Raw genomic sequence first — 12821 nt, forward strand, 5'->3', positions numbered from 1 at the left:
TGGTCTGGCTGACCAGCGATGGCAGGATGTGGTTTGTGGACAATTAGAAAGGCATCAGTATGCTTAATGCCTTAGAAAAACACCTGAATGCTGAAGCTGCTTCTCTGTGTTCATGCCTCTGCTCTCTGTGGCATTGGTGCTCGCTGAACGTTGTGTGCTTGGCTAACATATAGAGTGATGATTTAGTAACCCAATGTGGATTCAAGACATATGCCTGAAGTACCCCCCAACAGATGTGACCAACAGAATGACTACAGTCATTCTGAATGGCCCTGTTTGGTCTCTGGACATGAGAATTGATTCCTTCCTTTCGGTAGAATGCTTGAGTAGATGGAAAGAAAAAAGGAGGAGGAAAGATTAGCAAAAATGAAGTTGGACATTGTATTAGGGTGCTGGGGTAGTAGGCACAAGCACAGCTAGCATTGACGGTTTATGCTGGGTAGGACTAGCTATCAGGGCTGAAGGGTCTGCTGGGCTCAGATGTTGGAACTTCTGTCCAGTCTGTCTTGTATATCTTATGTTTTTTTTCTGTTTTATACTGAAGTCAGTGCCTTGTGTCAGTCAGTACAACCAAGATGATGCTGCATAACAAGCAATCTCAAATCTTAAAAGCTTCAGACAACCCACTGGAACCCAGCTGGATGGTGCAGTTGCCTTTTTCTGAGTTAGGGTGTCACTATATAACCTGGGCTGGTCTAGAACTCATGATCTTCTGCCTCAGCCTCCTGAGCACTGGGATTACCAGTGTGTGCCACTATACCTAGCTTAGTAGTTATCATTGTTACCCATCATCACATGGAAAACAAGAGCTCCGAGGATCTCGCTCTGGTGGTTCAGGCTGTAGCCTGGCTGCACCATTTTGCTGCATCTGTTTGACTCTGAGCTGTTTCCCAGGCTTTGAAAGCTGAGCACCCTCATTCCAGAAGAATTCCCTTTGTCATAGTTAGGGCATCCTTCTGCTTGGAAGTTTGGTTCCCACCCGTTGACCTCTTGCCCTGGCAGAGGTGGCATCTCAGCAAGCTAGCTGACACAAAGACTGAAGGAGAATTCGGTCTCCTAACATGAAAATGTCCTAGTTTCCCTCAGAAGTCATTTGTCATAGCAAGAGCCAGAAGGTTCTAAACAGTGACAAAGACCGGTGATTAATGCCAGCCCGAGATGCTAAGTCGACCTTCATCAGCATTAGACCTGTGCCCTGGAGAAGGCCATACACAGAGGAAGGGATGAGTCATGGGCAGAAAATGAAAGCTTCTGTTCACTCAGAAACCTGCCCTCAAGTTGATAGCAGCTACATCTGAGTGGGAAGCTGGCTGCAGTCACCCTGTGCTGGTCGGTCTTATGCCAGCTTGGCACAGTTAGGGTCAGCTGGAAGGAGGGAGCCTCAACTGAGAAGACACCTCCGTATAAGCACTGTCTGATGGAGAGGGTCCAGTCCATTGTGGGTGGTTCTGATCTAAGGAAGGCAGAGCAAGCCATGGGGAGCAGGCCGGTAAGCAGCACTCCTCCATGGTCTTCTCATCATCTCCTGCCTCCAGGATCCTGCCCTGTGTGAGTTCCTGTCCTGACTTCCTTAGATGGTGACCTGTGATGTGGTAGTGAAAGCTGAAGAAACCCTTTCCTCCCCACTTGAGTTTGGTTATGGTGTTTCATCGCAGCAATAGTAACCCTAGCTAAGACACCCCCAGTCATTCCGTGGGTGAGTGATCAGATATGCTGTGGTGTCCGCCAGTGGGAAGGAGTAGCCGGTGGCCACAGCACCCTGGATGACTCTCTAAATGATGCTGCGTGGGAGAAATCCAGTTCCCCAAAACTGCACAATCCATGATTCCACTTCTGTCTGGGGACATGCAGAGCAGGCGGTTGTTGCTAGGGTGTGGAGAGGGGACAGAAGCAAGGATAGGAATGGGTATGGCCCGAAAGGGAGCCATAGCGGGAGCCCTGTAAGGGAATGCCTTGTGCCCTGGCTGTATCAGTGTCGGTATCTCGAAGGTAACCCCGAGTTCCACTTTCATGAGTTTCCCTGTGGAGGGAAGCTGGAGTCTGTTTGGATTATTTCTTACAAGTTCAAACAGCTATTTAAACACAGCTTTATTTTTTAAAGTATAGAACCCGGCTTCTCCAGAGTCTTCTGTGGCATTTCAGCATTGCTAGCCATTGCACAAATGCAAACCAAACCGACAGCGAGACATGATTATGCTTTCAGAGTGGCCAAGGCGGGTGGAAATCCTCAGGGTGTGGAGAAGATACGTGGCCCCACCCTCCCCGCCTGCCCTCTGCACACCTGCTCCTTGTAGTTCCAGGCCCTGTGGTCTCCATTTCTAGCCCAGCTCTCCGTGTTTTGAGTCTGGTACCACCAGAAGAGATGTGGACCAGGGTGGAGCTGTTAAGGAATGAATGCCTCCCTATTCAAGAAGGCATCTTGGAGGGAGGGTGGTGTTGGGGTACAGACTTTATTTTCCCCCTCTGCTGGGGGTAAGGAACCAGGGACGATTAGAGAACCTTGCTATTTCAATAGAGGCCCCACAGGGAGCCTGCCAGGAACGCTCTGCGATGTGACTCAGCCTAGGGCAGGCACTCATAGCACAGCCCGCTCAAAGCCTCAGCCGCATGCCCAGGTGGCAGAGACGGTGAGTGGGAGGGCTGGCCTAAGAGGGATAAATTGGCCACAGGCTTCAGCCTGTTTCGTTCTCTCCCTGCCCTGTGGTTTTGAGTGTAAAGGGAGCATGGAGAGGTGGGCAGACAGACAAAAAGCCCTAAAGGAAAAGGACTAGATGATGCTGCCCCTGAACTCAGCTCGGTTCTCTGCTCGGCCCTTCTTGATTCTCAAAGGCACCTCTGTTGGAAGAGACTGGACATGCTCAGTCCTTTTCCACTAGCACTTGGGCGCTGTCCTTGGTGTTAAGTGTGTGTGTGTGTGTGTGTGTGTGTGTGTGTGTGTGTGAGAGAGAGAGAGAGAGAGAGAGAGAGAGAGAGAGAGAGAGAGAGAGATTGCACACACGGCTTGAGGGGCGGTGGATGTAAGGTGCCTGATCCCCTCACCTCCCTCCATATGAGTCCCCTCTATCCACATCCAAATCACCCTCAAAAGCCTGCTTTAGTGGCCCACAAGTATCTATATTTGGCCTAAGAGGTGAATTTAGGGTCTTGCTTCCTGAACATTTGTGTCATGAATGTGAAACCTGGCATAAATTAGCATCTCTCCTTTGTCCAGAATCCTGGCTTCCTCCCTTCTTTGGGAATTGCTCATCTAGTCTACCTGCTCTCGTGACAGATAGGAAAACTGGTGTCCATGGGGCTGGAGAGACTTGGTTGGAGTCTGACTTTTCTACTAGCTTGTAACCAACTGTACTGCCAGCAAGTTGGCAGTTTGGGTACCAGACTTGTCATCTCATGACTCTTGGAGATGTGCCGCCGCTGCAAATCATTCTTTTCATTCTGCAACCCCTATACGGGGCAGGGACTGCAGCCTCAGGCCCCTGTGGCCACCCAGAACTTAAATCTATGTTGATGCACTTGTGTGGGCCATCCAGGATGCAGGGGACAGGCCTCTCAACCCTGGAACTATGAACCTCAGAAGTGAGGAAATCCACTGTGGAAGCTGCGGGGTCACATTCTGTATCAAGAACAGCGTGGCATGAGACCAGGAGCCTGTGGACTGTTGTTGTGTACGTATGTCTTAGGGTTACTATTGTGATGAAACACCATGACTAAAACAGCTTGGGGAGGAAAGGTTTACCTTCCACAGCAATGTCCATCACTGAAGGAAGTCAGGGCAGGAACTCAAATGGCAGGAACTCGGAGGCAGAAACTGATGCAGAGGGCATGGAGGGGTGCTGCTTACTGGCTTGCTCCCCATGGCTTGCTCAATCTGCTCTCTTATAGAACCCAGGACCACCAGCCCAGGGATGACACCTCCCACAATGGGCTGGGCCCTCCCCATCAATCACTAATTAAGAAAATGCCCTGCAGGCTGCCTACAGCCGGATCTTACGGAAGCATTTTTCAATTGAGGATCCCTCCCCTGATGACTCTAGCTTGTGTCAAGTTTACATAAAACTAGCCAGCACAGTATATATGACATATCTGTAGTATGTATATGTTTGGTATGTGTGTTTTGTGTAGGTATAGCCTGCATGTGGTGTGTGTATATGATGCATGTGCTGTGAAAATATATGGTGTATGTGGTGTGTGTGTGTATGGTGTATATGGTGTGTATATGTGTGTGTGTGTGCTGTGTGTGGTATCTTTATGTACATTGTATGTAGAATGTATGCATATGCAATCATGGACTACACAGTGAAGTTTCAGCCAGCAGTAGATTGCATGTACTACACTGAGCCCACAAGATTGTAGTGAAAAAAATTCCTCGTTACCTAGCAACATCCTAGCCATTGTTTTGTCACAGCACAAGGTGTTAGTCACAGCGTTGTGGCAGTGCCTTTGCTTTGGTGCCAGTGTGGTGCCCCAATCAGAGCCCGGGTCACACTGCATTGTAACTGGGAATGGGTCACCACAGTAGCACCAAAGCAAAGACACTGTCAGGGCTCATGGCTCCTGCTCCGTTGCACTGTGTCAGTAGTCACCGAGGTTCATATGGAGCACACCCTTTCTGGGAGAACTCCGAGTACTGGTGGGTCCCAGGATGGACTAGTCTTCGTGGAGAACCAGTAGATTGGTCCTGCAGAGAAGACCCAAAAATAAGGCTGGAATAGCACTGGGTAGCTAAGCAAGAGGTCGTAACACACGTAAAGAAAAGTCATGCATCCTGCTGTCCAGCTCTGCGGATTTTCACAAACTGAACACCCAGACCAAATAGGACATTCAGCCAGTTTCTTTGGTGTCCCCTCCCGTTTGAGTTCTGTAGCCGCCACAGCTTAGTTTTTCTGTCCTAAAACATTATGTAAATCACACCCTATAGCTAGTACTTTTTCGTGTCTGTATCCCTTTTCCCACCTTGCTTGTGGGGTTGGTTTGTACAGTCGCATGTTGTTTTCATTTATTTATTCTCACTGCTGTGTAATGCTGTGAACGTAGTGGCTGTTCTGTGTGGTCAGCTCTTGGCAGATGTGTGGGAGGCTCCCAGCTCAGCACCATTGTGAAGACACTGCTGCATTCTTGTGCGGCCGTGGCTAGGGGCATCTATATATATTTCTGTTGTAAACATCGGTTTACACCTAGGGATGAGCCCAGTGTCTCAGACTTCCATGATCATGAGCCCTAAGCAAAGGTTGAGGGGACTGATGGAGGGCACCAGAATAAAGTTGGGGGTTAAGGGGTCTGTGGGGCTTCTTGGGAGGCAAGGCTTAAATGTTTAAAAAAGTCCACTCCTGCGTGAATACTCAACTGGCCTGACTTTTTGAATCCTATAGCCAGGGAGAAACTGTTGTCATCAGGCAGACAGTGGTGATGAAGGCTCATACAGTCATATAGAGTCCCTGCTGGGTACAGAGGCATTGAGATAGGACTACGGGCTTCAGCAGTAGAGATGCAAGCATGTCAGGTCCTGACTGCACACCTCTGTGAAACTCCATCTCAGTGAGGGCTTGTGTGTGGGAGGAAGTCTGCAGTCTGCCATGGTCCCCTGGGCCTCCTGATGCTCCTGCTGGGTCTCTCACTCAGGTGGCTCACTTCAGCCTTCACCGTGTAGTCTGGCCAGCCTGAGGTGTCAAAGAGGTCCCAGTCACCTGCTCAGGCTTGAACTTATGGTGGGCCTCTACCCAGCTGTTTTCAGTGTTCTGGCACCGAAAGTAATGCTGGCCCCTCATCTTGTCTCTTTCAGAATGGCAACAAAGACAGCTCTCTAGACGTGCTGGGCACAGATATCTGGGCCGCCAACACCTTTGACTCCTTCAGGTAACTTCCTCCTTTCTCTGTGGTGTCCAGTGTTAGCCACATCAGGGCAGTTTCAGGAGGGAAACAGAGATGAGGCTGTAGGGGATGAGGGCCACCAGCAGAGATCAAGGAGAAAAAAGGGGGGGGGGGGAGAGCATCTAAGAAAGAAGGCAAAGGGCAAAAGGAAGACATAAAGACTAAGGGAGGGAGAGAGCAGGGGAGCAACTGGAGAGTATGGGAGCATGGGAGGAAGAAGGGACTCAATTGGCCATTATGGGAGGGTGAGTGTAGACCCCACCCTTCTCACATGCCAATCTACAGAAAAGGAGACACGTGAGGTTTGTGCCTTAGCAACACACACAGAAGGCAGACTGACAGCTTCAGGCTTTAGAAGGTTCCTAATGGCATTTGACATTAGCCAGGACTCCTCAGGTCGAGAGGCATACCCCAGTTGTGGTACTTATCACTGTTGTCGGGTCTTGCCTTGGACCCTGTCCCGTTGAGCTAATCGACTCTGGGCACACTGCAGGTATTCCTGGTCTGGGTACAGACTCTCCCTCATGGTGGGGCTCTTGGGGTTGGAACTGGGGAGCTGGCCCCCTGTCTCCTCATCTCTGCTCACCCTATCCAGAGCACCATTTTGTGTTCTGGTGACAGGTTATTTTGTTTTTTGGGTTTTTTGTTTGTGTGTGTGTTTGTTTGTTTTGTTTTGTCCTGCTTCTCTTTCCAGCCCTTCTTAAATGTAGTCATGAAACAAACTGGGTTGTTGTGGGGATCCCTGCAGAGCAACCAACCCACATTTATGTTTAGGGAGCATAAGTTGAAGAGAGGAGAAGGTCTGATACCTTCAACTCATTCCAAATGGGTCTGAACAGGCTCCTTCCCTCCGCTGTGGGTGCCCTCCCCTCCCCACCCACCAAGCCTCCTGCCTTACATTTGTTGCCCTCCCTCGCCCTCTAGTGGTGCCACCTGGGACCTGCAGCCTGAGAAGCTGGACTTCACCCAGTTCCATCGGAAGGTGCGCCACACTCCCAAGCAGTCCCTGCCACACATCGACAGAGATGGGTAAGGACACTGTGGAGGGGCTCTCACTGGGAGAGGCGTGTGTGCAGAGGGGAGGAGGGGCTTTGTGAAATAAAGTGAAGCTGTGCCTAGCCCCCGGACTGCGGGTTCACTGTCTTTTCTAGAGAATTCCTCCATCCTCTCCATCAGCCCATATGCCAGCTCCTGTGAAACACTGAGTATCTCTTATCAAGCAGTTGATGTGTCTCCAACTGGAGCATCTGGAAGACTTACATAAACACCAGAAAAGGACCCACCCAGAGTCTCACACTCAGTAGGCCTGGGATTCCTTCCCTTCCGGTCATGTCCAGCCTGTGATCAGTGGGCAGCCTGCAGCTGCATGCTGACAGGCCAAGGATGGCTCTGAATGGAGGCTCAAGTTAAAACTGTAAACCTCCTTAGAACAATATGAGGTGTGCTGTGTTTTCCCTGCACATTGATGTCAAGGCTCTCGGGCTTCCACTATATGGATGACTCTGCCGTGCTGCGCTGTGAAATAGTTAGACACATCCAGTAGGGTGGAGATTTGCACCTCCCAGTCTTCCAGGGAGATGCTGATGCTGCCTGCCAGTGCAGGAGCCCTGTTTGGGGAACTGGTCTCTAGGTAGATTTCCAGCATGGCAGAGGTATGTTCACTGCGAGCTCTGGAAGCCATGCTCAGTCTCAACTCTGTAAAGCAGCGAGTCCAAGCCACCACCAAGCAGCTTGTAGCACGCTGCCCATAAACCTTTTTTGTTTGTATGAGTAAAAGCTAAATCCGTATGCAGCATGCTGCGTGGCTTGGAGACTCCTCTGTGTACCAAGGTGGGAATCCGCCATGTTGTTCTCAAGCCTGAATGTCACGGCATCTCTGCTAAGCTACACCTGGATCCTCTGCATCTCTTGCCTATCTCTGTCTGTTTCTAAGTTTGTGAGAGCCAGGCCTAAAGCTCAGGGCCTGGTCGGAGGTTCATGACTGAGAACTGTATTAACCTTCCTAGAATTCTAGAATGCCAATGTCTGTATTGTGGCAGGCGTTATTACTTAGTATTTTTTTTATTTGTTTAATATACTGACTTCTCAAGGGCTCACCAGCAGGCAGAAACTCTTAAAGGAGCTTTAATATTGTTTTCTAGCTTTCTTAAGTGCTGTATAGAAATCTGTGCCCCACATTGGGCGCCAAATGCAGCTAGAGATGTTTCCCTGTCCCACTGGGTCCCACTGGATCGGTTTCTCTCCCACTGCTGGTTTCTGCAGCTGTTTCTAAATAATCGCTTAATATTAATTACAAACTGTTTGGCTAATGGCTCAGGCTATTTCTGGCTAGCTCTTACATATAAATAAATCCATTTCTAACAATCTGTCTATTGCCACGTGGCTTCATGGTGTTACTTATTCTCTAGTACATCTTACTACTCTGGTGGCTGCTGGCATCTCCCCAACTATACTTTCTTTCTCCCTGTCTCTCTGCATGGATTTTCTGCCTAGCTATAATCTGCCCTGCCATAGGCCAAAGCAGCTTTTTTATTAACCAATGGTAATAAAATACATTCACAACATACGGAGGGACATCTCACATCAGTCCTGGCCTGTCTCACCCTTGTTGGCTCCAGGAACAAGTATTGCTTTGCTTTTAAAAGGTGATCTCAAGGCCTGGGATGGCCTCAGGACACTTGTGTGGTACCAGCCAAACATAGGTGTAAGAAATAGCCATTGCTTCTTTCCAGTTTTTTTAAAGTAATTTTTATAGAGATAAGACTCATGTATGTTAAAAAAAATCAACCACTTTAAACTATGCAATTCAGTGGCTTTGAGCAGGTTTATAATATACAGTCACTGTCTCTGCTTTCTTATTGCCACAGGGTAATGTAATCCGTCCTAGTCACACCTCCTGTCCAGCCCCACCCCCAAACCCTGACGACTACCTATCTGCCTTCTGTTTCTGTGAATTTTTTTTCTGGGTGTCATTGCTCCTTTTCTGTCTATTGTCTTTCAGTGTTTTCAAGGTTTGTTCTCAAGCATCAGTGGTCCATTCCTTTTTGTAGCTGGATAATGGTCCCTGGCACCAGCTAGGTTTGTTTGCCCCTTCATCCATTGATGAATATTCGGGTTCTTTCCTTTGGGTGTCTATGAAAAGTACTGCTTGGGACATTCCATTCATGTGTGCGTTTCTGTTTAAGCCTCTGCTTGTGGGATTGCTCAGTCATGGGAACTGTGTGTAACTTTTTCAGAACTATAAAGTGTTCCCAAAGATGCTGAATATTTTACATTTTCACTAGCAGCATAGAAGAGTTCTGGTTTTTTTTCCATCCTCAACCTCACTTGTTTCTCACTTTGGGGGTCATTTTTATTTTTATGATTTTCTTTGCACTTCGTCCAATTCTTGCTGCTCACTCGTGTCTCCCTGTTACCCTTGCCCGAAAATAACTGACGTCATGGGATGTCTTACTGCGTTGCCATGTGTCCTCCATCAGCCTCCTGTCCCTTCCCACCTGTAGAGGACATTCCTCTTAGTGGCACAGGCCTCCCTATTCGGTACTGAGCAGGAACCTGAGAGAGGTGGGGTTCAGAAAGGGTTAAGTAGAATACCCACGAAATGAGGTGAAAATGGGGCACTCTGGAGCACCTCAGGAGTACTTCAGAGTTATTTCCTGGATAGCCCCGGTCCCTCCAGTGTCCCCTGGGAGCGTGTCTTGTGACACCAGTGGGAAAACTGAGCCTCGGAAAATCCAGGTGATAGTAACACCTTCGCCTGTGAGTGGGGAATGCGTGCATCAGCCTCCCTCAGTGCGATGAGCAGCCTTATCACATACGGGTTACTTGGAGGAAGTGACTAATGGCTGCGCAGGGGAGACTCTTCTGTGCCTAGCATCACTGTCCTGTCTAAATCCAGAGGACCGGTTACCCAGTTCAGCAGCTTTGGGTCTCTAGACCTCCTTTTCTAGGCTCGCCCACCCAGTTGAGCATAGGCTGGCTCAACTTTCTAGGGGTGGGCACCCGGCCCTGGACCAATCCTGCTGCTCCGGATTTATAGGCAGTGCCCTGTGTCTGCCTTGTGACTAGGAGAGGAGCCCTGTCCCCCTTAGCCTTGCCATGTGAAGGATGGAGTCCACGTGTCCAGCCACTGCAGCCTCCCTCAGAAACAGGTTGCCAAGACTTCCCACAGCTTGTGTTTCCATAGAGGGACAGACCTGGAGCGGGCTGTTGCCTTGGCAACCCCACTGGCAGCAGTGACTCAGCTGGTCTGCAGCCACCATCTGCCTGCCACACCTGCAGGTTTGTAGGAAGTTTTACCCTGACCAGGCAGGCCAGGGATCAGAGGTGGCCCTTGTACCCTGCCCACTGCTGACCTCAGACCGCTAAGGTGAGAAGGAAAGGCCAGGCCCATACTTATTCAGTGGAGTCTGCCACAGACTTCAAGCCCAACTCCAGCTGGAAAGTTCAGTTGCCAGGCATGTTTTACCCACATGAGACCTTGTGTGTCATGTGTGTAGGGTGTTCCACTGGGGCCAGTTCCTCAGCACCTTCAACATCTATGGCCTGTTCGTGGCACACAGTGTATGCTTTCACAAGCTAATGGCACACAGTGGGTGCTTTCACAGGCTAATGGCACACGGTGGGTGCTTTCACAGGGCCAGCCCATCACCATCAAGCAGATTAGTCCAAAGATGGCAGCATGGTCCAGGCCTTTCTCTGCCTCCCCACTGTGGCCCAGCACTGCATACTGGGTGTGGTAGCAGGGCCTGAGCTTTCTTTTCTCACCTTAGACCGGTCACCTCTCATGCCCCACTGCTCCAGCTCCCCCTGTCTAAGCCTGGACTAGCCTAGGCCCTCTGCCAGCACCCTCTCCCCCTCAACCCAGACATCACTCTCCAGCCCGAAGCTCAGCTTTGAGCATAACTGGTTTGAACTCCTGGCTCTCCTGCACCTCCCTCCCACTGCCCTGGGACTTTCTTCTCCATTCTCTCAAACTGTCCTTCCTACCCTCTGCCCATCGACTATACCTCACCCCTCTGCATTTCTGCAGTGCTGCCTTTGGCCACAGTTCCATGGGGCTATCTCCTACCAGTTCCCAGCTTGTTGAACTTAGGTGCCAGGCTAGACTCCCAGCCTGGCATAGTCATGCCTGATAAAGACAAGAAGAGACCTAGTTCTGATCCCTGATTTCTCCCACCCAAGCCTCTGCTAGTTTGTCCTGCCATCTTTTTTTTTTCTGCCTGGCACCCAGTACTTTTCTGACAGCTTTTGGGACACTTGTCTCATGCTGCCCCCTAGTGGAGCTCAGGCTCACAGCCCTAGGAGGTGAGCTTCCAATTTACTCTTACCAAGAGCTCTAAGGTCCGGAACATCTGGATTATTTCCCTTGACAGGAATCCAGAAGCGATGGTAGACAGATATTTAAACAAATGAGAAAATGCCCCTGGGATTTGAGTTGCATTAACTCTGAAGCTGGAGGTGTTATCCCCTGGGAGACTCAGAAATGAGAAACGTGCCTGAGGCTGGACCAGCCTCTGAATCTAGGCTCTGAATTGTTCTCCTTCCTACCTGCTCCTCTGCACCTTAACAGCACCGTAACCAACATGGATGTGGCAATGTGGATACACTCACCATGTGCCTTATGTTGTTACCGTTTTAATCTACTAATCAGGCTATGATGTTAGGCTCTGTTATGATCTCCATTTTCCAAATGAAGGAACAGAGGTGTAAGAAAGTTAAGTGATTTATATGGAGTTCCTCAGGAAGGGATGCAGCTGGAGTCTAAACTCTCGCAGTCTTGTCATAGTAGATAGGTTTACCTGTGCAAGAAGTTAGAGCTTTGGGCAGCGCATGGGTCCAGCATCTCCAGCCTGCAGACACTCCCATCCACAGAGACCCTGAACACAGAGGACACAATGTAGCCAAGTAGCTGGCTTTACAGGCCTCAGACAAAGGGAAAGAAGCTATGCTGGTGTTTCTGCAATCCCCTGCCTCCCTGTGTGACCTTGAGATAGGTGTTTGGTCTCTCAGGTTCACTGATTTTACCTTTGGTTCAATGGGCCCAAAGAACTGGCATTTTCAGGGATTATGCATCTGTGGGGGTATTCATTAGTCTAGGATCTTAGCTGCTGTGCCTAGAAGCAGGGGTAGGGGGCGCAGAGAGGCGAGGGGGGGACACACGGACACACACAGTGTCAGTGGATTCATCTCTCATCACTCTTCAGTTGCATGCTGCAGGAGGACTAGAGGAATCCACCTCTGGGACCCTTTCCTTAGGAGGGAATCCTGAGAGATAGCAGAGTCACTCCTCTCCTGACCACCTCCTGTCCTGCAGCCAGGCAAGGATTCGGACATGGATAAACTGGCCCTCCAATGCCTTTCTGTCTTTTGTGGTCTAGGTGTGGAAAAGGGAAGCTGGAAGATGGGGATGGCATCAACCTGAATGACATCGAGAAGGTCCTCCCAACCTGGCAGGTAGGTCCTCAGCCTGCTCTCTGCCTGGGCACTCCTGCCGGTCCCTTGCTCCAGCCAGTGGTGTACTGCGTGGGTAATAGGAGCAGGTGTGTAGCTTGGGGGCTCACCTTGAACCAGGTGTCCCATGGACAGTGTTTGTGGCAGCCCCTTGGTGACACATAAGGACAGGCCTCTGTCTCTTGATGAAGGGGACTTGTGATGGCCACCACCCGGGCTTGGAAGTTTGTTCCTTGACCTGACCACACAGTGGGTGAGCATTCTGCCGCACGCTCATGCGGACAACGGCTCTACAGTGTCTAATGCGGCTTTTGAACAACGAAGGTGTCCTGTCAGCCTCTGGTGCCTGCTGCACTTGCTCACTTTGCTCTTGGTTTGGTTCCTTTACCCAAGTGGGAGCTCCAAGCTCCACGACAGAGAGGACCCACTCAGCAGAACTGAGTGAATTCAGGTCTAGGGGCGCCGAGAATTTGAGACTTCAGAGGAAATGGCAGGGATCT

The 12821-nt window shown here is 50.1% G+C and overlaps 1 protein-coding gene across 6 annotated transcripts in view; it reads left to right on the top strand.

Moving 5' to 3' along the window:
- The window catches only part of Ctif (cap binding complex dependent translation initiation factor), a 240131-nt gene that overhangs the window by 67217 nt on the left and 160093 nt on the right, over positions 1-12821 (top strand). For all 6 annotated transcript variants that reach the window (XM_075968253.1, XM_075968258.1, XM_075968256.1 and 3 more), the window contains 3 exons: positions 5780-5853; positions 6793-6897; positions 12249-12324. In XM_075968253.1, the coding sequence (XP_075824368.1) occupies positions 5780-5853; positions 6793-6897; positions 12249-12324 (255 nt within the window). The remainder of the gene's footprint in view (positions 1-5779; positions 5854-6792; positions 6898-12248; positions 12325-12821) is intronic.

Source organism: Microtus pennsylvanicus, chromosome 4, assembly GCF_037038515.1.
Source record: "Microtus pennsylvanicus isolate mMicPen1 chromosome 4, mMicPen1.hap1, whole genome shotgun sequence".
Lineage (NCBI taxonomy): Eukaryota > Metazoa > Chordata > Mammalia > Rodentia > Cricetidae > Microtus > Microtus pennsylvanicus.